This window comes from Muntiacus reevesi, chromosome 2, assembly GCF_963930625.1.
Source record: "Muntiacus reevesi chromosome 2, mMunRee1.1, whole genome shotgun sequence".
Lineage (NCBI taxonomy): Eukaryota > Metazoa > Chordata > Mammalia > Artiodactyla > Cervidae > Muntiacus > Muntiacus reevesi.
The window spans coordinates 142,484,201-142,507,974 of NC_089250.1; the positions used below are offsets into that span (position 1 = coordinate 142,484,201).

At 37.8% G+C, this 23,774-nt stretch overlaps 1 protein-coding gene across 1 annotated transcript in view; it reads right to left on the reverse strand.

Annotated features, from left to right (window-relative positions):
- The window catches only part of HPSE2 (heparanase 2 (inactive)), a 663,548-nt gene that overhangs the window by 213,351 nt on the left and 426,423 nt on the right, over positions 1–23,774 (reverse strand). Inside the window, exon 6 of the mRNA XM_065920070.1 lies at positions 7,253–7,300. Within this exon, the coding sequence (XP_065776142.1) occupies positions 7,253–7,300 (48 nt within the window). The remainder of the gene's footprint in view (positions 1–7,252; positions 7,301–23,774) is intronic.

Genomic DNA, 23,774 nt, shown 5'->3' on the forward strand with positions numbered 1-23,774 from the left:
TAGATATTTTTATTACTGATATCTAACTTAATTTCTTTGTCATCAAAACAGGCACATGAGAAGATGATCAACATTGCTAATTATTAGAGAAATGCAAATCAAAACTACAATGAGGTATGGCCTCACATTGGTCAGAACAGCTATCATCAAAAAAGTCTACAAAGAATAAATGCCAGAAAGGGTGTGGAGAAAAGGGAACACTTCTACATTGTTGGTGGGGATGTAAATTGTAAATTGGTGCAACCACTATGGAAAACAGTAGGCAGGTTCCTTAAAAAACTAAAAATAGAGTTACCATATGATTCAGCAATCCCAGTCCTGGACATGTACCCAGAAACGATGAACACTCTAATATAAAAAGATACATGAACCCCAATGTCCATAGCTATACTATTTACAATAGCCAAGACATGGAAGGACCCTAAAGGCCCATCAATAGATGACTGGATAAAGAGGATGTGTGTGTGTATACACACACATGCACACTGTGAAATATCACTCAGCCATAAAAATGATGAAGTATTGTGAAATGCTGTTATTTGAAGCAACATGGGTGGAATTAGAGATTATCATACTGAGTAAAGTCAGACAGAGAAAAACAAATATTATATGATATATCATATGTGGAATCTAAAAAATAACACAAATGAATTTATTTACAAAAGAGAAACAGTCTCACAGACATACATAGAAAGCAAATTTATGGTTACCACAGAGGAAAGTGGGGGAGGGATAAATTAGGAATATAGAATTCACAGATATACACCATTATATATAAAATAGATAAGCAACAAAAATATACTGTATAATACAGAGAACTGTATTTAGCATTTTGTAATAATCCATAATGCTGGGAGGGATTGGGGGCAGGAGGAGAAGGGGACAACAGTGGATGGGGTGGCTGGATGGCATTGCCAACTCGATGGACATGAGTTTGGGTAAACTCCGGGAGTTGGTGATGGACAGGGAGGCCTGGCGTGCTGCGACTCAAGGGGTCGCAAAGAGTCGGACACGACTGAGCAACTGAACTGAACTGAACTGAACAATGCTATATTTTGCGTGAGTCAGGCTTTTTAAATAAACCAAGAGAAAGAATATTTGTCTATAAATTTATACTTTTCAAGGCATTTCATTATTTTTTGAGATCCAACTTTTGTTTTGATGCTGTCTGAAGAACTTCCTTTATTATAGTATTTCTTGTAGTGCAGATCTGGTTGACTTTTGTTTGCCCAAAACATCTTTGTTTCACTTTCATTTTAAAAGAATATTTTTTTTCTGACAGAATTCTAGCTTGACTTTCTTTTCTTTAGTGCTTTTTAAAAGATGTAGTTCCACTGTTTTCTGTCCTCCATTGTTTCTGATGTCAAGTTAGCCATCATTTGTGTCTTTGTTCTCTATGCTGTCATTTTTGTCTGAATACTTTGGAGATTTTCTCCATCCTTTTGTTCTCAACAATTTAATTATTACACCCAGGGGTGATTTTTCTTGTATTTATCCTTCTTAGGGCTTGCCTAGGTTCTTGGTTCTATAAGTTAATGTTTTTCACCAAATTTGAGAGAAGTTCAGCTTTGGCTTCTTAAAGATTTTATGCCCCATTCTCTCTCTCTTGTCCGCTGGATTCTAACTGCATAGATATTACTTGATATTGGCAATGAGGCTGCTGAAACTTTGATAATTTTCTTCCAATTTTTTCTCTGTTCTTAAAATGGCTTGTAGGATCTTAGTTTCCTGACCAAGGATCAAACCCATGCCCCTTGCATTGGAAACATGGAGTCCTAACCGCTGGACCATCAGGGAATTCCCAGCATTTCAGTTATTATTCTGTTTTTCTTTAATAATTTCATTTGGTACTTTTACATATATACTGTTTCCATGTTACTGACAATATTTCCCTTTGTATTCACTCAAGATGGACATTTTCTCTTAATTATTTGAATATATTTGCAATTGCTTCTTTAAAATCCTTGTCAGCTAATTCTATTATCTGGGTCATCTCAGGGCTTCTAGTTTTTGCTCATTCTTGGCCATGGGCCACATTTTTCTGTTTCTTTGCATTCCTACTAATTTTTAAATTGTATATTGGAAAGCGTGGATGATATGCTGTAGAGATAGAAGAGTGTAAGTTTGGGATCTAGCAGGCAGTTGGATGAATAGCTGGTATTGTGGCAGCTGCAGTTTACAATTTGTTAGGGTGACTCTAACAATTTATATTACACAAGTTGGTTACACATTAGACTTAAGGCAAATCCTTAGTCCTGGGACACAGACTTTACTCCTGGGCATAAGTCTTTTAGTTTTCACTGGAAAGCACAAGCTGTTCACCAGGCCCCTCTAAACTTGTGAGATGCAAATTTTAATCTCTATCCTTCATGTGACAGAGAACAGTTGAAATTTCTGTTCAACATTTTCAGACTTCCAGCTGTTGTTTTCTACCAGGCTCCTTGGAGTCTCCCTTATATATGTATAGTTCAGAGATTAGGCAAAGATTTGAAAGGAAGTTTATATGCATATTTGGTGTGTTGCCCCATAGCTTCTTCCTTATGAGATTTCTAGTTTTGACTCCTTTTTCCAACATCTCAAGCCAATATGACCATGTATTTATTTTGAGTTTAAAGCTATCTCATATTGTATGGATTCTTAAGTAACCATAGATCTCACCAGTGTCATTCACTTCTTTCTGGGATTGAATAACTTCCTCAAACTCTTTGATCTCTCTTCTGGGTGTGTGTGTATTTGTTTATTTATTGATATTTGTTGTCCAGACTTATCATTGATATTTGATATAAGCTATTCCACCATTCCTATAATCAGAACTTCATCTCACTAAATTTTTTTGGGTTTTCGGCATGGGTTGGTGGGCAGAACAAATCATCAAGTTGTGTAAATCCAAGAGCATGAAAGTCCAAATCAAAATAGTCTAACTATATAGACTTATTTATTTGTGACTTCAGACTCAGAGTTCTGGTTGTTTAGGCTCCAAGCTCATTATCTCGGTATTGGAACCTCTGGTTACCAACAGACAGATGCATATCAACAAATTCTATGCTCCTTTTTTTCCTGACAATGACTCTTGATTTTCTTTACATTATTAAGAAATTTTCACCTCAGCATACTCAGGGTTAGAGAAACATGGCATTTGGCTTTTTCACTGAGTCCTCCTAGCCAGGATTTCTTAGAATTGTTCGGTGACTATCCCAAGTCTTGACTGAAGATAATGGTTATAAGGAATAAATGGCAGACAAGGTACTACTTGTTGTCCCCAAATGAGTGTTGATCCTAGAGCCAAAAGAAATGCAACCCCATGGCTTCTTTGAGGGTATTTTTAGAGTAGATACAAATACATAATATTTATCTTGAGCAATGGCCAATATTTTTTTTTAAATAGCTAGTAAACTGTATTTGCAAAAAAAGATTGTTCCTTTAAAAAACTATTTTGCTCACTTCATTGCATTCGTACTATGGAAAGTACTTGGGTAGGAGAGAAAAAGTTTCTCTGATTCCTCTCTGTCAGCCATGATAACTGAATAAGCCCTACATTCTTAGCCACTAACTTTTTTACACTGATCTCATTACTTCTCCTTAAATACTATAAAGTCTTCATTCTTTAGTCTTTATGCTACATTATCCAGATAGCTTTTGGTGAAGACCCTGAAGAAGATTTTAATTCCCCCCCTAGAATATAATGGGCTTCCCTGCTGGCTCAATGGTAAAGAATCCACTTGCCAATGTAGTAGACTCAGGTTCAACCCCTGGGTTGGGAAGATCCCCTGGAGAAGGAAATGGCAACCCACTCCAGTATTCTTGCCTGGGAAATTCCATGGACAGAGGAGTCTTGCAGGCTACAGTTCATGGGGTCACAAAAGAGTTGGACATGACTTAGCAACTAAACAACTACAGCAACTAGAATTCCAGTAAAGGATCACTGACTGGTGACTAAAGCAGTAACAGTTAAGAGAAGCCCACGGAGTGAGACAGACCCAGCTTTGAACCCAAAATCTGCCACTTCTTGTGTAATCTTTTGATTTTATACACCTTTCTCTAAGTTGTAGAAAAACAGGGATTAAAAACAGTCCTGATCTCTTCCTGGTGGTCTAATGGGATCTCATTTAGTTGTTTTGAGGATCAGATGTAGTAATATACATTAAAATTTCTACCACATTGTTATTATTATTATCCTTGTCATTATTTTCTCCCATAGTAAATGCCCAATTAAGAATTGTCCAAATAAGCACTTGTCGAATTGAATAAGCATTATTTTGGTAAAAGATAAAACACATAAATTACAAAAAACAGTACCAAAAAAACAGTAATTTAAGTTATTGTAAGTACTATGGAAAAACAAACTAAGAAAGAGAATTAAATAGGAGTTCTATTTTAGATAGAATCATCAGGGAAGGCCTGTTGAAGGAGGTGACACGTAAGCTGAATTTTAAGAGATGAGAAGGAGTCAGCCTCACAAAAAAATAAAGAAAACAACATTCCAGGCAGAGGGAATGATACATATAAAGTTCTTGAGGCAGACATTCATGTGAACCCTCTACAAACTGAAAGACCTCACCAGTGCTGTGACAGAATGAGTATGGGCAGGGTGGGATCAGAAGAGAGCAGTGACCAAACATAAAGGGCCTTAAAGGCCGGAGTAGAGAGTCTGAGAGTCTGGCTTGTGGTCTACATGCAAAGGGAAGGAACTTGAGGGAATTTAAGCAAAGGAATGACAAGATCCTCAAACCCACTCAATCCAAGGCTCACAAAGACAAACTGAAGGAGAAAAAGAATTTCTGGAAGTATTTGGAACTTTTTGTTTACAGAAACTAAGAATATAAATGTAGAATAAAATATTTTTCATTATGATTGAAGTTATTGATTGCCAACAACCAAAAATTCTTTTAGGATACTTAATAAAATTGCATTCACTTTTCTTTGTTTCATAAATGTCATGAATCCTAAGGGATTCTGTGATCCACTTAAAATGAAGGACAGACAGAAGGAGTAAACATGCTAAGCAGGCAGGATGAGAGTAACTGAGAAGGATGGCCGTAGCTGACAGCTCTGAGGGCCCAGAATGGGAGAGCGTGTCTGCGTTGTGATGATCACATCAGATAAGAGATGATTAGAAAGATGCTATGTGATAGATCTCTTACAGAAACGAAGGGCAGGATTCCAGTATAAAATCTGTGAGACACTGTGAGACGCTGGACATTCCAGCACAAATTTCGTAAGGGGACTTAAAGAAAATTTAAATTTATATATCAGATAATTATCTTTATCAGTCAAGCTACCCTCGAGTAACAGGTCTCTGCCATTGTAAGCTTATTCCCTGGAACGTTGATTCTTTCTCAAAACTGCTCTCTCTCTCTCTCTCTCTCTTTATATATATGTGTGTGTGTGTGTGTGTGTGTGTGTGGTGTGTGTGTGTGTATTACTTGCTTCTTATTAGTGACTCTCTTGGTACTAAATAAGACTACTGCCATTAATATAATGAAATGTTTCTATTTTCATATGATATATTAGATAATTAAAACTATTTACTCTCTTAAGGAAATTTATTCCCCCCAAAAAAGCTTAGGGTGGCATGCTTAGATTCCCATAAGCTGTACACTAATGAAAGGTTAGTTTAACAAGTGGTGCTGGGAAAACTGGTCAACCACTTGTAAAAGAATGAAACTAGAACACTTTCTAACACCATACACAAAAATAAACTCAAAATGGATTAAAGATCTAAATGTAAGACCAGAAACTATAAAACTCCTAGAGGAGAACATAGGCAAAACACTCTCCGACATAAATCACAGCAAGATCTTCTATGACCCACCTCCCAGAATATTGGAAATAAAAGCAAAAATAAACAAATGGGACCTAATGAAAATTAAAAGCTTTTGCACAACAAAGGAAACTATAAGTAAGGTGAAAAGACAGCCCTCAGATTGGGAGAAAATAATAACAAATGAGGAAACAGACAAAGGATTAATCTCAAAAATATACAAGCAACTCCTGAAGCTCAATTCCAGAAAAATAAACGACCCAATCAAAAAATGGGCCAAAGAACTAAACAGACATTTCTCCAAAGAAGACATACAGATGGCTAACAAACACATGAAAAGATGCTCAACATCACTCATCATCAGAGAAATGCAAATCAAAACCACAATGAGGTACCATTACACGCCAGTCAGGATGGCTGCTATCCAAAAGTCTACAAGCAATAAATGCTGGAGAGGGTGTGGAGAAAAGGGAACCCTCTTACACTGTTGGTGGGGATGCAAACTAGTACAGCCACTATGGAAAACAGTGTGGAGATTTCTTAAAAAACTGGAAATAGTACTGCCATATGACCCAGCAATACCACTTCTAGGCATACACACTGAGGAATCCAGATCTGAAAGAGACACGTGCACCCCAATGTTCATCGCAGCACTGTTTATAATAGCCAGGACATGGAAGCAACCCAGATGCCCATCAACAGATGAATGGATAAGGAAGCTGTGGTACATATACACCATGGAATATTACTCAGCCGTTAAAAAGAATTCATTTGAATCAGTTCTAATGAGATGGATGAAACTGGAGCCCATTATACAGAGTGAAGTAAGCCAGAAAGATAAAGAACATTACAGTATACTAACACATATATACGGAATTTAGATAGATGGTGGCGATAACCCTATATGCAAAACAGAAAAAGAGACACAGAAGTACAGAACAGACTTTTGAACTCTGGGGGAGAACGTGACGGTGGGATGTTTTGAAAGAACAGCATGTATACTATCTATGGTGAAACGGACCACCAGCCCAGGTGGGATACATGAGTCAGGTGCTCGGGCCTGGTGCACTGGGAGGACCCTGAGGATTCGGGTGGGGAGGGTGGTGGGAGGGGGGATCGGGATGGGGAATACGTGTAACTATATGGCTGATTCATGCCAATGTATGACAAAACCCACTGAAATGTTGTAAAGTGATTGGCCTCCAACTAATAAAATAATATTTAAAAAAAAAAAAAAAAAAAAAAAAAGTGTACACAATAGCTGAGCTTTCCAAAATGTTACACTGTTTTTGTTTTCATTTCTGGAAACAATAAAATTATATTACTATGAGAGCCTATGTATCATAATAATATCTTTGGGATTAATTTTAATTAATTAATTAAAAGATGAAGGATAGTTTATTAATTGTTAGTTACAACTTCATGACAACTACTTATCTTTCATTTCACAGCATTTGAAAATAAGTAAGAGCAGAAAAGGTGAATACCTACTGTTGCCAGGTAACTGCATCCACTGTGCTTCCTGCCACCTTCATGAATCTGTAAGAAACAGAAAAAACAAAGATGTTGCAACTTAAAGTAAACCATATCCCCAGGGATGAAATAAGATGAGACATAGATCAGGCCAATTCTTGGGCAACTGTGCTTTCTGAGAGGGTCCACCTCCATGGCCTATCCATACCCTTAGAAGGTTAAAAGGTACAGAAGGTGAAAGCAATCATAATTCTAGCTCTCCATACATCCTTTACCATCTGGAAATCAAGACTCCAAGATAGCATTATATCTATGTCTGTTTTCCCAATCTCATGCCTGATGGTTCCCACATTGCTTTCCCTGTGATCACCACCTATCTTTTACATCTTCTATTTTTTGAGGACTTTGAGTTCTACTAAGAAATAAACAATAACATTTTCCAAGGAAGACAGCACAACATATGCCTTTGAAAACCTTCTCTTCCTATAGAGAAAATGGGAAAGCTCAGTTTACTAATGTAAGTATAAGTTGTTCAGTTGTGTCTGACTCTTTGTGACCCCATGGACTGAAGCCCACCAGGCTCCTCCATCCATGGGATTCTCCAGGCGAGTATACTGGAGTGGGTTGCCATTCCCTTCTCCAGGGGATCTTCCCAATCCAGGAATCGAACCTGGGTCTCCTGCACTGCATGCAGATTCTTTACCGTCTGAGCCACCAGGAAGCTCATGTAAGTGTTCTGCTTTAGTCATTCAGTCGTGTCCGACTCTTTGTGGCCCCATGGACCGTAACCTGCCAGGCTCCTCTGTCTATGGGGCAAGAATACTGGAGTGAGTTGCCATTTTCAAATATGCACTAGTGATGGACTGCCACACTTGTCTGAGTATAGAAACTTGAGCACAACATAGAAAAATTTAACCATTTCTGGAGTAGGTAAATAGAGAACTGCTTCCCAGTCAGCATGCTCAGCTGCTTTCCTGAAAGGCACACAGCTAAGTCTTGTTAGCAACTCGCCACCCTCCTGAGCCCTTTGAGGTTCCACCAGAAACGCTGGGCCAGAAGAAAGCACCCAAGGCCACACTATTCCATGTTGTCATTGTTGCTGTTTAGTCCCCCAGTTGTGTTTGACTCTTTTGCAATCCTGTGGACTGTAGCTAGCCAGGCTCCTCTGTGCATGTAATTTTCCAGGCAAAAATATGTTTCCTACTCCAGGGCATCTTCCTGATCCAGGGACTGAATCCGTGTCTCTTGAGTCTCCTGCATTGGCAGGTGGATTCTTAACTATTTGCCACCTGGGAAGCCCAACTGGCTAGAGAAGTAGTATTTCTAGACACTCTAAACAGCTCTTTTTAATGGACTCATGCCACCCTTCCTAGAAGTACTTCTTTTGGAAGCAGGACACAGGTAGCCTCTGCTTTTGTAGCCCATAGATTTCTCTTTCTCTTTTCCTCTCCTTTCTCCAGCCCAGGAAAATCACTTGAATCTGGGAGAGTAGCTCCACTCTCCTCACTATTTCAAGTTCTATGCCCAGAATTCTTTCTTTAAAATTCAAAAGCCAGAAAGGCTTGTACATTCTCTTCTCCATCTTTTCATGTCCCACCCCTGAGTCAATAAGTACACAATCAGTTATCTGCTTGAATCAGTTCAGTTCAGTTGCTCAGTCGTGTCTGACTCTTTGCGACCCTATGAATCACAGCACGCCAGGCCTCCCTGTCCATCACCAACTCCCAGAGTTTACCCAAACTCATGTCCATTGAATCGGTGATGCCATCCAGCCATCTCATCCTCTGTCATCCCCTTCTCCTCCTGCCCCCAATCCCTCCCAGCATCAGGGTCTTTTCCAATGAGTCAACTCTTCACATGAGGTGGCCAAAGTAATGGAGTTTCAGTTTTAGCATCAGTCCTTCCAATGAACACCCAGGGCTGATCTCCTTTAGGATGGACTGGTTGAATCTCCTTGCAGTCCAAGGGACTCTCAAGAGTCTTCTCCAACACCATAGTTCAAAAGCATCAATTCTTCAGCGCTCAGCTTTCTTCACCGTCCAACTCTCACATCCATACATGACCACTGGAAAAACCATAGCCTTGACTAGATGGACCTTTGTTGGCAAAGTAATGTCTCTGCTTTTTAATATGCTCTCTAGGTTGGTCATAACTTTCCTTCCAAGGAGTGAGTGTCTTTTAATTTCATGGCTGCAATCACCATCTGCAGTGATTTTGGAGCCCCAAAAAATGAAGTCTGATACTGTTTCTGCTGTTTCCTCATCTATTTCCTATGAAGCGATGGGGCTGGATGCCATGATCTTAGTTTTCTGAATGTTGAGCTTTAAACCAATTTTTCACTCTCCTCTTTCACTTTCATCAAGAGGCTTTTTAGTTCCTCTTCACTTTCTGCCATAAGGGTGGTATCATCTACATATCTGAGGTTAGTGATATTTCTCCCAGCAATCTTGATTCCAGCTTGTGTTCTTTCCAGCCCAGCGTTTCTCATGATGTACTCTGCATATAAGTTAAATAAGCAGGGTGACAATATACAGCCTTGACAAACTCCTTTTCCTATTTGGAACCAATCTGTTGTTCCATGTCCAGTTCTAACTCTTGCTTCCTGACCTGCATATAGGTCTCTCTAGAGGCAGGTCAGGTGGTCTGGTATTCCCATCTCTTTCAGAATTTTCCACAGTTTGTTGTGACCCACATGGTCAAAGGCTTTGGCATAGTCAATAAAGCAGAAATAGATGTTTTTCTGGAACTCTCTGGAACTCTGCTTGAATAGAGAGGAGGAAAATGGAAAAGTCCAGGGAGATGGGAAAACAGATTAGGATCCAAAATACTATTCCTGTCACATATGCACTCTAAGCTGCAGAGACCAAGTAGGAAAACCCAAAAATTAAGAAGGAGAAATGAAATTGAGTACCCTCTTCCCAGGATATTTCAGAAATTAGAAAGCCTAGACAAGCTTAGACACAAGTGTCATTAAGTACTGGGTTGGCAAAAATATTTGTTTGGGTTTTTCCATATGGAAAAGCTAAATAAACCCTTTTGCCAACCCTGTGTGTGTGTGTGTTTACATAGGCTTTGCTCTTACAAAATTATTTCTAAAATCTCTGAAAAGTAAAATCATCTTTATTTACATATAAAAATGACCATAATGAAAATTACACTGACATTTATACTGCTTTCTCATTAAAATTTTCTTCAGCTTTCTATGTGTATAATTTCACATAATTCTCAAAACAGCCCTGGTAAGCAAATATTTCTAATAATATAGTGGAGGTGGCTAAGTCACATAGAGGTTATGCGATTTGTTCAAATTCATATAGTAATGCAGACTAAATTCAGTTTTTCTGATTCCAAATGTTATGTTGTTTTCAAGCTGTTTTCACTGAAGCCAAGAAGTACATACAACTCTAAAATGCAAAAAAGTAAGTTGAATTTTTGCCTTGAGAAAGCACTACCCTATTTTTTTTTTTTTTTTTAAGTAAAAAGGCTTCAGCACCTCATTTGCTTGTTGACTTCCTCTCACAGACTTGAGGATTTCAGTGTTACCTGTAAGGCAAAGAATGTACTGGAGCAAAAATGTCGAGAGGTGACTTGAGTCAGAGCCTCTGCTATGCAACAACCACAGTAATGCTGAAAAGACAGACAATGAGACAAATAAGCTATCAGTGCCTTTGTGTCGCACTACTGCGTGAACTAACTGCTGGCGGAGAACAGTCAAGGGAGTAGCTAGCTCTACCTTCTATGGTGTTAAAAGAGGGATAAGCACTGAGTAAAGCTTCACATCTCACAAGACGTTGAATCTCACATTGAAAGAAGGGTAGGATTTTGCCCTAAAGAGCAGGTCAGGCATAGAAACAGTTTGAATAAAGCCAGATAGAGTCAAGATGAGTATTTTCTCAGGAGTCCAGGATATCTGGATGTCAGGGGACAGGTAGGAAGTTATCTGACAGTCTGGTCAGATAACTGGTCCATGATGCTGACACATCTGGCCTTTATTCCTTAACATCTTGGTACAAGTTGATGTCTTATTCATCTCTGTATGATTAGCACCCAAGACAATATTGTAAAATACTGCTAACTCCTCCTGCCTGTTGGATTTATCCTGGGCTTAAGCAAGTGAGGGGGTGTCAGACTCAAATGTGAGTTTTAAGAAGATCACTTTGGCTATAGTAAAGGTGAAAAGTAATGATGTGGACAAACTGGTGGGAGATGACTGCAGAGTTATGGGAGACTTTGAAACGTGGGAATGAAAAAAGACACAATTGAAAAAACACTGTTGGTTCATCCAAGGGGGTTTGGCAAGGGTGAGTTTAAATGAGGAAAGGGAGTAAGACAGAGTGTGAGAGAGAATCCCGAAGTTTTAACTGCAGTAATGCCATTGCCTAAGACGGGCAACACAGGGATAGACTTTAATGCTGGCATTGCTGAGTATATTCCAGTTCTTCTGAAAATGCCACAAAGAACTTGAAGCAAATGGTCACTGATGATAACAGTTATGCATTCACAAGAAAATTAGGAGTAGAAGAATTATTAATGCCCTTTCTGGCTACAAGGTTCTGGACAGGCAATTAAGAACACATCAAATTTGGTGTCTTAGAAACTGGAAACATGTCTTTTATGATACTATAATCTGGAGTTCCTCATATGCTTTGGATAGTTTGTTCTGCTAAAGGTTGATAACTAAGTCTTTAAATAACCTTCCATTATCAAAAGTTACATTACAAAAAGAATGGGAAAACTAGCATTAGCGCCAGGAGCATTTAAAATAATGCAAAAGTTTTCTCCCCACGTTCCTACCTCATCCTCAATCTATAAAATCTATAATTAAATACAAAATACACTGGACCCATATATGTAATATTATATAGTTTACAGAGAAACATTTTTAAATTGAGTGTAGCAAAAGACCTACCATGATCTGGACTAGGAAAATCAATTATTTTTCCTAACCTAATTTATGGGTTCAATGAAATTCTAATAAAAAAAAATCCCACCAGATATTTTTGAAACTTTGCAAAATCATTCTAACATTAATCTGAAAGAAGCCAAGAATGTTCTGAAAAAAAATTGGAATACCAAAGGGATATTTATTTGATCTATCACATATTAAAATACACCATAAAACCTGCAATTATTAAAACATTCCTAGGAGTTAGTCAGGAGAGCCTAGGAATTAGTAAAGAGATCAGGAATTAGTAAGGATATCTATGGAACAAAAGGGGATTTTTATAAAAATTTATATATAAGAATTTATTACAAGGAAAAGAATTTAGTATGTGAAAAATTGAAGCATATTTTTAATGGTGTCATGTGATTTGTGACTATTTGGAAAAAAAGTAAAGTTAGATCCTTACCTGAGGTCTTATTTTGTAAAGTAAATCAAAACAGTAAAATATAGTTTCATTTCATTATAATATTTAAAAAATATGACAATCACAATTTAACATGTTTAGACCAGTTTTATTATTTTAACTTTTGTAGCATATTTAAGCAGTAGGAAAGTTGAGGAAAAAACATTAAATATTTGTTCATATGAAAATTTTTGTAAACTACATTCTTCCTTTTTGTTTCTTAGCAAAATAATGAGAACAACTTCAAAAACATGGGAGCATTTCTACACTTACTCTCAGGGAGAAGAATATAATTCAGAAATAATGTCAAACAAAATATGAATTTCCAAATATTACTACCAGGATGAATTTTTTCTTGGGGATGGTTTTGGTCACCACCTCCTGTACAATGTTAGAAATGTCCATCCATAGTTGTTCAGGCACTCTGTCTAGAGATCTAATCCCTTGAATCTATTCATCACATGACAGATTTTATTTTCTTGGGCTCCAAAATTGCTGCGGATGATTACTGCAGCCATGAAATTAAAAGACATTTGCTCCTTGGAAGAAAAGCTATAACAAACCTAGACAGCATATTAAAAAGCAGAGGCATCACTTTGCTGACAAGGGTCCCTGTAGTCAAAACTGTGGTTTTCCAGTAGTCATATACAAATATGAGAGTTTTTCTATAAAGAAGGCTGAACACCAAAGAATTGATGCTTTCGAATTGTGATGCTAGAGAAGATTCTTGAGAGTCCCTTCTACAACAAGAAGATCAAACCAGTCAATCCTAAAGGAAATCAAGCATAATATTCATTTGAAGGACTGATCTAAAGCTGAAGATCCAATACTTCGGCCACCTGACGCGAAGCGCCGACTCATTGGAAAAGACCCTGATGCTAGGAAAGAATGAAGGCAGGAGGAGAAGAGGGTGACAGAGGATGAGATAGTTGGATGGCATCACCAATTCAATGGACATGAGTTTGAGCAAAATCCAGGAGATAGTGACGGACAGGGAAGCCTGGTGTGTTGCAGTCCATGGGTCACAAAGAGTCGGACATGACTTAGCGACCGAACAATAACAACCAGGATCACTAAACACACTTTTGTTTTTTGAGAAATATAGAAAACTCACCTAAAATGGAACAAATTTTCTGCTTTCAGAACCCTTTGAATGATTTCTTAAAAATCTAGAAAAACAAAAACCAAGCACAGAAATAACACTTAGAAGAAAACTGATTAGATAAAACTCCACAGAATAGACAGTAAAGCCACTAAATTTGGTGACTTCTTCTTAGCCCCATGTTCCCTCTCTGAAAACTAGGGTCTTTCTATATCTACTGTGTATCTGTATCATTTCCATACTCTGTTTTTATATCTATACTGGCAATGAGCAAGACAACAAGTCCAAAAAGATTATAAATTTCTTTGTTTAAATCTAACATTGATGAATTCCTCTGCTCCCTAGTTTTGCCTGTTTCTCAGAAACTGGCCCAAACCACATAAATGAATAACTTCAACACAGCTGCAGAATGCTCAGCAATAGTAATATTAGAGGTGGAATAACATGCACACAGACTAGTGCTGTCAGGAGTGAAATACCACTGGGAAAGTGAAATTCCATTTAGGGTTCAGTATTATCCAAGGATTTTCAACCATCCACTTCCATTCTAATCCCTAGATTTAGGTCTATGAATGAACAAGTAAAAGATGACCTAGGATGTGAATAATGACAAAAAGGGAAGACCTTGGGTTTTCCAAGGTTGGATGTCTCCATGCTTGAATTATGAAAGCAGGAATCCTGGATGATTATTTCAGAGAACAGAAGATATCTGCCTTCATACTGACATCCAGTCATGCAAAAAGGGACAAGAGAAGCAAGGGGCAGGGACCTCTACCTAAGGAAATTGGCTAATGCCAGGTAGACCTTTCAGGCAGGTTGAAGGGATCTTTCCCACTGGAGCATATATGCTGCTATGGAAAAGAATAAAATATCCCCTTACATTGTGAGAGTTCCTTTCCTCCCCCAAGGGACCCCAAATCTGGGAGAGTTTCTTTCCTTTGTTATCCACCTGCACATATGACGTATCTAAAATATTGTTGAGCCTTCTCTCCCAGGGCATATCACAGCTCCCTCTTATAATAAGGCACATCTTTATTCATGGTCTTTGGAGTTTGAATTCTACTTTTGGACCACAGAGTGTAACCCTAAAAACTAGTTTCTGAATTTTGCTTCCAGGAAAGAGGATAAATTCTTTATGAGGAACTGGATGTCTAAATGACTATAAACTTCAATAAGAGTGTAGAAGCCTGATCCTTCTTTTCCTTGCTCACAAACAGAATCTTTGGTTATGTAACTAACATGAATAAGATGTGACAGCCATTCTACACAAAAGCTAGGAAAAGCTTGTGAGGAAATTATTCATTTTGAGTTATAGCAAACCACGCATCTTCCATTTAGTCCAAAGCCATTTACATTTCCATGGCTAATTATATATTAAGCTATACTAGGTTAATTATATGTTAAGCTCTAGAACAAATAAAATACTGATTTATTTCTCCCCTGGATCTCCTGTTCAAAATGCCAACATCTAGGTCCTATCCCCACACATTCTGGTTTGGTAGGTCTGGGCTGGAGACTAAGAATCATGTTGCATTTTTAAACAAAGATACTCATAGCAGCTCTATTCATAATAGACAACAATAGGACCAAATGTCCTTCAGTGAGTGAATGGTTAAACAAAGTGTAGTCCACCCACATCATGGAATACTAACCAGCAATGAAAAGGAACCAGTTATTGACACACACAACAACCTGGTTGAATATGCTGAGTGGCAATCTAGTCCTAAAAGGTTGTATTTATATTATTCCATTTATATAACATTTTTGAAATTACAAAATTGTAGAAATAGAGAACAAATAAGTGTTGGCAGAAGTTTTAAGAAACAGCAAGAGTGAGCAGGGTAAAAGAGCTACATGAAAAAAAAAAAGGAGCTACATGAGATATTCCTGTGCTGATGGAAATTGTCTGTTTCTTTACTGTATCAGTGCCAGTGTCCTAGTGGTGATACTATCCTATCGTTTCACAAGAGGTCACTATTGGGAGAAACTGGGTAAAGGGGACTTGGGATTTTCCGGACTAAATATCATGCTGCATTTTAAAGAAGCTCTCCAGGTACTTCCAATGCAGGATGACTATGGGCCACACCTTTTACAAAATGATCTTACCAACACCTATTAGAATAGGCCATTCATAGAGGAAAAAAATAAGGTTTTAAGGGAAAGTAGAATGGGAAAGTGAGGAAAGAAATGGGAAAAAGAAAGTGAAAAAGAATATTTCCCAAGACCATATGTGTTAAATTTTAATTTATGACCCAGGACTCCAGTCTCCTTCTACAATATTCTTTCTATTCCCTATCTGACTTCTCTGACAAAAGAAGATGAGAGAAACATCCTTTATCATAACAGTAATAACTGCTAACCTTCAGCTTGGGTCAGGAATTAGGCTGTTTCTCTAATCAAGAAAGAAGTTTTGTCCAGGAAAAACCAGGAAAAGAAAAGAAAGCAAGTTTAGAAGTAAGTAGTTATTAGCATAATTCTCAGCTATGGAGCAGACCTTTGCAGTAGCCAGTGCTTCCTTGTTAATTAGCACTGAACAGCTGCTGGGAGGCCTTGCCTCTCTCTAGAGGCAGAGATGGAAACTCTCTTCTTATGAACTAAGAGGAATAAACTGCTTTTCTCCTCTTGTAGTTTAAGTCATATAACTCTTTCACAGTTGAAATAAAACAGAATGGTTATTAGGAATAACTGTTAATAATAATTTCTTTGTGCACAAAACTGTCCCCAGCTGTGCAACTTCCCACTTCAAATGAGAATTTGGTGTAAGTAAGTTTGCAGGCAGGAGCTGTGATCACCCTCATTATAATGACATGTTATTGCAGCTAATCTTTCTAGTTCTCATATATATTCAGTTCTCTGAACTGCTTAGAGGGCTACATTGAATCATGTGCAAAAAGTCAGTTAGGAAAAAACCTTGCCTCTTTATCTTTGAAATACACTTGTTTTTAACAATTGTAGCTGACATTTCTTTAGGTGTCAATTGTGCCAGGAACCACGCTAAGCACTTTAAATTCATTTTCTCATTTAACTTCACAACATGCCTAAGAAATAGGTAATGTCATTTGCCTCATTTTACCAGTGAAGAGACTGAGGTTCTAAAGAGATTAAAGAATTCCTCCAGGTGACCTTGAGTTGGACCATAAAGAAGGCTAAGCACCAAATAATTGATGCTTTTGAACTGTGATTTTGGAGAAGACGCTTGAGAGTCCCTTGGACTGTAGGGAGATCAAACCAATCAATCCTAAAGAAAATCAATCCTGAATATTAATTGGAAGGACTATGCTGAAGCTGAAACTCCAATACTTTGACCATATGATGTGAAGAGCTGATTCACTAGAAAAGACCCTGGTGCTGGGAAAGACTGAAGGCAGGGGCAAAGGGGACGACAGAGGACAAGATGGATGGATGGCATCACTGACTCAATGGACATGAGTTTGAGCAAGCTCCAGGAGATAGTGAAGGACAGGGAAGCCTGGCATGCTACAGTCCATGGGGCCACAAAGAGTCGGACACCACTGAGCAACTGAACAACAACAAGGTGACCTAACTAGATGCTGACCTGGGTCTCATCTAGTTCTAAAGTGTATGCACTTTACCATCCTGCTATTTCCACCCTCGTCTTCAGTCCTGCCACACTGACTCACTACAGGAAAACAGAAAGCTGCTGTTTTAATGTTTTTCTGGAGGAAGGGACCCATGAGGTCAGAAATGCCCAGGGCCCACAAGTCATGAGAGCTTGTGTATAGGAACATAGTGAACTTTCCCAGCCTTACCCACCCATACTGCTTTCACTATTGTCTATTTGCCACTTTGAGTACAAGTGGAGCCTATAAATAAGCATTAGGCACTTCATAGAAGTTTTGGTAATTAGATGCAACTAAAGATAGAAATTCTGGATAAAAGAAGGTAATTTTCCTATTTCTGGTTTGCAGATTATTGAATTTATAGGTCTACTGTGATGGAAAAGACCATTATTTGCTTCCTAATTCTCTTCTGCTTTTATCATCTTTGCCCAAATTAGAATACTTTCCATAGCTTTCTGGGCCTCCATGGGAGCTAAAGGCCCTGTCTACCTTTCTGTTCTAACCCAGGTTCAAGTTAGAATATGCTACCAACAACTCTATAGAATGTTAGGATAACTTCCATTCTTCATTCAACAAATTTGAACACCCACCAAGTACTACACTAGGCTTTTTGCCAGTACTGAATATACATTAGTAAATATAACAGACAACTTCCTGCTCTCATGAAGTTTATAATCTATATGAAACAAATAATAAATATGCAGTTTTGTGATAAATGCCATAATGAGAACTAACAGTGTGCTGATAGAGAATCATTTAGCAAGGCTATTCAAGAAAGGACTCTGATGGATGAGGTGAAATCAGTAATGTGGCAAGCTGAGAGAATAATTTAGGTAGAAAAAAGAGTATATGTTGTGCAACCCCATCCTATCCGCCCTTCTGGGGAAAAAAAAAGAGAGAGAGAGAGAAGCTTAGCACATGCCAGGTCAGTGAGGCTTGAGTGTAGTAAGAAAAAGGGAAATCTGGAGAAGAAAAGAATGAAGAGCTGGAAAGCAGCCAGATCATTTGTCATAGAGCTTTGCTGGTATGGCAAGGAGATTCAATTTTATTCTAAGAGCAATGAAAAGTCATTAAAGAGTCTTTAGCAAATGATTGACAGCATAGGAATTATGTTTTTAGAAGATTTTCTGGCATTGTGTGATAAGTAGATTGGAGAGGACAGTGGGTTAGTCAGTCAGTCATGTCCGACTCTTTGTGACCCCATGGACTATGCCTGCCAGGCTCTTCTGTCCATGAAATTCTCCAGGCAAGAATACTATAGTGGGTTGCCATTCCATTCTCTAGGGGCTCTTCCTGACCCAGGGACTGAACCCAGGAGTCCTGCATTGCAGGCAGATTCTTTACCACCTGAGCCACCAGGAAGTGTTAGAGAGGACAGGAATGGAAGCAAATAGACCAGTCATGGGGCTGTTGAAGTGATCCAAGTTCTGAGTTCTCCAAATTGTAACTCTTCTGTTACTGTTTTCTCTATGGCCGTCTCTCACCTAAAGAAGGGCTCACATTCCAAGTCAGCATTATCGAAACACATTAGTGGAACACTAGTCTCTCAAGATACTCACGGAAAACAAGACTAAGGTCAAATAAATTTTTAAATTTCTGCATGCTAAATACCCTTCTTGGAGATTCAGAATGTAAACTAATATAATAAAGATGCTGGGAAGTGTTTCAGTACATTTGTGTATTTCAGAATTTCTCAAACTTACTTGACTATGGAAATTTTACTCCCCTCTCCATTCACATAATGCTATTATTTTGCAGGGCTGGTATTTTCCAGAGCATATTTGAGGAAATGTTGCCATAGTCATTCTAACCAAAGGTTAACTCTATGTGCATGGTTTACTGGGCCTCCTCTTCTCCACGTCTGTCTGTTCCTCTGCAGACAGATTTTCATATTAAGCCCTTGGCTTGGTCACCCTTTCTCACCTTACCCTCTCTTGACTCTGAACCCATGTGCAAGGCAAATTCTCATCTTTTCTGAGAGTCCATGTTCTCTGGATTGCCACTTCCTCACTCTGATTATTCTGTCAATAGGCTTTCATCTGTTTATTGTCTTAGAGAAATCTGTCAAAAGTCTTTCACCTGCAGATGATCCCTCTTTCGTGTGTTTGTTATGAAGTATTGTGTCTTTATCAGTTTTTAAAAGGAGTTGGGATGGTGGTACCAGAAGGAAGTGGACCTTGTGATCAGATCACTATCTTCAACTTGAAGCATACCCCGTATAGTTTAAAATAATTTTTTGTTGCTACAGAGATATTATTTCCTGAGTATGAATATGTGTTCATTTTGGTGTATCTTTCTTTTGAAAATGTCCCTTTTCTGCATGTGATGGCTCTTGAATGAGAGATGCTAACTGTTCCAAAGGTGGGAATCATCCTCTATTAATTCCTCCTATTCTCTCACCTCCACTTACTGAGATATCCATTAATAAAGCATGTCTATCTTAACTTCTCTCCATTTCTTCTCCCATTACCTTAATCTAATTAAATATACCTCATAGTGAAAACCTCCTTACTGAGCTCTTTTGATTTCTTACTTTTGCACATTAAAATCTATTTGGCACACAAAATATAGTAGACTCTGGTACATGCTGCTGCCCTTTTAAAAACTCCATAATAGCTTTCCATTGCTCAGAGGATAAAATACACAACCTCCTTACCATGGTATATATGATTCAGTAATAATATGATCCTTGTTTGTCTATGCAGTCTCACCTCCTACTGCTCTCCTTTTGGTTACTATAATGCCCATCTTTCTGTTGCTCAAATGCCTTAATTCTGTTTCTGACTCAGGACATTAACATGACCGACCACCTCTAACTAAAACTTTCTTCACTTTACACTTTGAACAATTGGTTCCTTCTCATTTTTTTATTCTTGGCTTAAATAAATTGTTCCTCAGATAAATTGTCTCTGATTACTTTGCCCAAACAAGTCTTCCAACTCCAGGTATCCATTTAATTCATAGAATTACACACAATTTGGGATAATTTATTTGTTTTCTTATTTACTGTGGTTCTGGTTTTTTAGGACTTCCCTGGTGGTTTAGACAGTAAAGAATCTACCTGCTACCTGCAATGCAGGAGACCTGGGTTCTATCCCTGCAGTGAACCAGGGTCAGAAAGATCCCCCAGAGAAGGATATGGCTACCCACTCCAGTATTCTTGCCCGGAAAATTTCATGGACAGAGGAGCCTGGAGGGCTGCAACCCATGGAGTTGCAAAGACTCCATGACTGTGTGACTGTCACTATTTTTACTGTCTTGCTAAGCTCCAAGAGAGTAAGAGTTACTTTGGCTTTATTCATCAACATAAACCCAACATTTAAGCCAGGATCAAACACAAAATAGGCGTTCAATAAATGTTTATTGAGAGATAATTTAGTACTAATCTCACCATAACTTAAAAGTTCCCAAAGAAGGCCTTAGTGAACATATTTTCTTTTTTTTTTTTTCCAGTGGGTTTTGTCATACATTGATATGAATCAGCCATAGAGTTAGTGAACATATTTTCAATGAATAACTGCTTTTCTTGACATTACCACATCACCAAAAATAGATCCTGTCCTCATTCTATAGTAGATCCCCAATAAACTCCAAACAAGTTGAAAGAGCATAACCTTGAAAATTAAAACATTTCTAAAAGGCTAGATAAAATTGAAAGCTTTATCCTAATTGTATAAGGAAAGAGACAGAGAAGACAATCAATAAGAAAATAGACAAGAACTACTATCATAAAAAGTAACTTCTGAAACAATAAAAACATATTTCAAAGTAATAAGAAAAGCAATACATTAAGATAAAATTGTCATTACATACATGATACATAAAAGTTTGAAAAAGAAAAGCAGAAAAAAATGATAAAAGCCTAAAGAACACTACTTCATGCCTTTAGATACAAATTAATAACTGGGAAGAGCCACTTCCTGAATGAGGAAATGAAAATAATAAAATGTGCATTTTATTAAGTACTTCCCATATTCCAGGCAACATGGTAGTCCCTGAAGACACAAACATAAAGATTCTATCTCTGCTTTTTCATATCCTAACTGGGGAAATAGTCCTGTATAGTCCAGTAAATACCTAAGTAGTTTTATACTTCTTTAAACTTAAAAATTAGTTTGGTTCTAAAAAACTAAAGCTGTTCCTACATTCTGAAGGCTGCAGAATCAATAAAACATAGACTGAATCCTGATCCTACTCTATAGTCTGTTGGGGGAGGCAAATATGTAAATAAAAAAGTTATCATCAATTTGGTAAGTACTATAGCAGAAAAGCAAAGTACCATATAAGGACAGAAAGGGGTGACAAGAAATTCTGCCTCAAGTTGTCAGAGAAGATCTATTGGAAAGAAGAAAAATGAGGGAAGAGAGTAGTATTCCAAAGAAAATGATACAAAATAAAAAGGTGCAAAGGTAAAAAAGTATGGCACCTTCTAAGATGGACATATATTTTTGATGTACTGAGGGCAGGTTGTTCAAGGGTATGGATCTGCTGACTAGCTGCAAAGAAGGCAGGTACTTGTCCCTAAAGTCCAGGGGTGCATGTGAAAGGGTTTGAATTTCAAGCAAGAGTGACTTGACCACATGTTGCATTTTTTTAAATCTAGGTATGGAGAAATCTGTTCAAGAAGAAAAATGATAAGTTTAAAATAACAATGAAAAGAAGATGGGATATGAGTGATACTAACAAGTCAGAAATAACAAAACTTAATAACTAACTAATGATACTTGCTCCTTGGAAGGAAAGCTATGACAAACCTGCATAGCATACTAAAAAAGCAAAGATATCACTTTGCTGACAAAGGTACCTATAGTCAAAGCTATGGTTTTTCCAGTAGTCATGTACAGATATGAGAGTTGGACCATAAAAAAGGTTGAGAGCTGAAGAACTGATGCTTTCAAATTGTGGTGCTGAAGACTCTTGACAGTCCCTTAGACAGCAAGGATATCAAGCCAGTCAATACGAAAGGAAATCAACCCTGAATATTCATCGGACTGTTGCTAAAGCTGAAGCTCCAATACTTTGGCCACCTGATGCAAAGAGTGGGCTCATTGGAAAAGACACTGATATGGGAAAGATTGAAAGCAAAAGGAGAAGGGGGGGGCAGAGAATGAGATGGTTAGATAGCATCATCAACTCAATGGCCATGAATCTGAGCAAACTCTAGGAGATAATGGAGCACAGAAGAGCCTGGCATGCTATAATCCAGGGGGTCACAAAAAGTCAGACATGACTTAGTGACTGGACAACAACAACAAATGGAGTCTGTGAACAAAGGAGAGGAATGAATCTAAAATGACCACTTAGTCTGTGCCTCAGGCAAAATGGTTATTGCGTCCTTAGGCAAATGTGGGATAAGGGGAAAGGAAATGATACAAAGTTTTGGAAAATGTTTGGTTCTTTTCACAGTTAACAGGATTCAAATTTAAACAACCATGACATATAATCTTGCATTAATTAAAATATAGTACATTAATAAAAATAATACTCATTTCTGTGGGGTATTGCGGGAAAAGATACATTAATATATTACTGCCCTGAAACCTGGTGAAACTGTTCTCAAAAGAAATCTGGCAACAAACACAAGAACCATAAAAATTATCATATACTCTGACCCAGAAACTCAGCTTTTGGAATACAGCCCAAGGATGTAATTCAAAAGAAATAAATAAAAACTATTTGTATAAAGATGTTTACAACTGTGGTATATATTCCAGACAAAAACTGGAAACAGCCCAAATGCCCAACAGTAAGGGGTTGCTTAGGCAGACTCAGTACATCAATGCACTGGAATATTTTATTGGTATTAAGAATGACAAATATGAGAACTATGTAGAAATAAGGAAAGGGCAATATAAAACAATGAGCAAAAAATGCAGAATTTAAAATGATGCATATACAATGATCACAACTATGTAAAATTTTATATGTATAACCAGGAGGACTGGAAAAACTACAGAGCTGGTAATTTAGAGTGCTGACATTTTTGTTATTGTTAGTTGAGTCACTGGGAATATTTATGCATTTAAAGTTGTATTGCACTGTGTATTTAGTACATATACATTAAGAAAGGTAAATCTCCATTTGTTCAGGAACATAAGAAAAAAAATGTTCATCAGTACCTTTCCTTCTTGCCTTCTGTAATTTCTCCTAGCTTCTTGCGTCCTATTAGTCTTTAGATGTAGGAAACTAGGCCTTACCACTTGTCACCATACCACCTGGTCACATGCTCATTTCTTTCAACCGACTCTTACAATTGTGTCCAAGTTCTTATTCACAACAAGCTAACATCTATATGCTCACAGTTACACTATGTATACAAACTAGGATGCCTTAACTATACCTTATATACTGTGTAGAAATGTCTCCTCAGTATGATTTTTTAATCTTTGACATAGAGAAATATTTGTTTCTTACCTTCTACTACCCTGGTGTAACTATCTCCCTTAAATGGGCCTTTATTAAATGTAAAGGCCAATTCCTCTGGATTCTATTTCTTCTAGCCTTAAAAG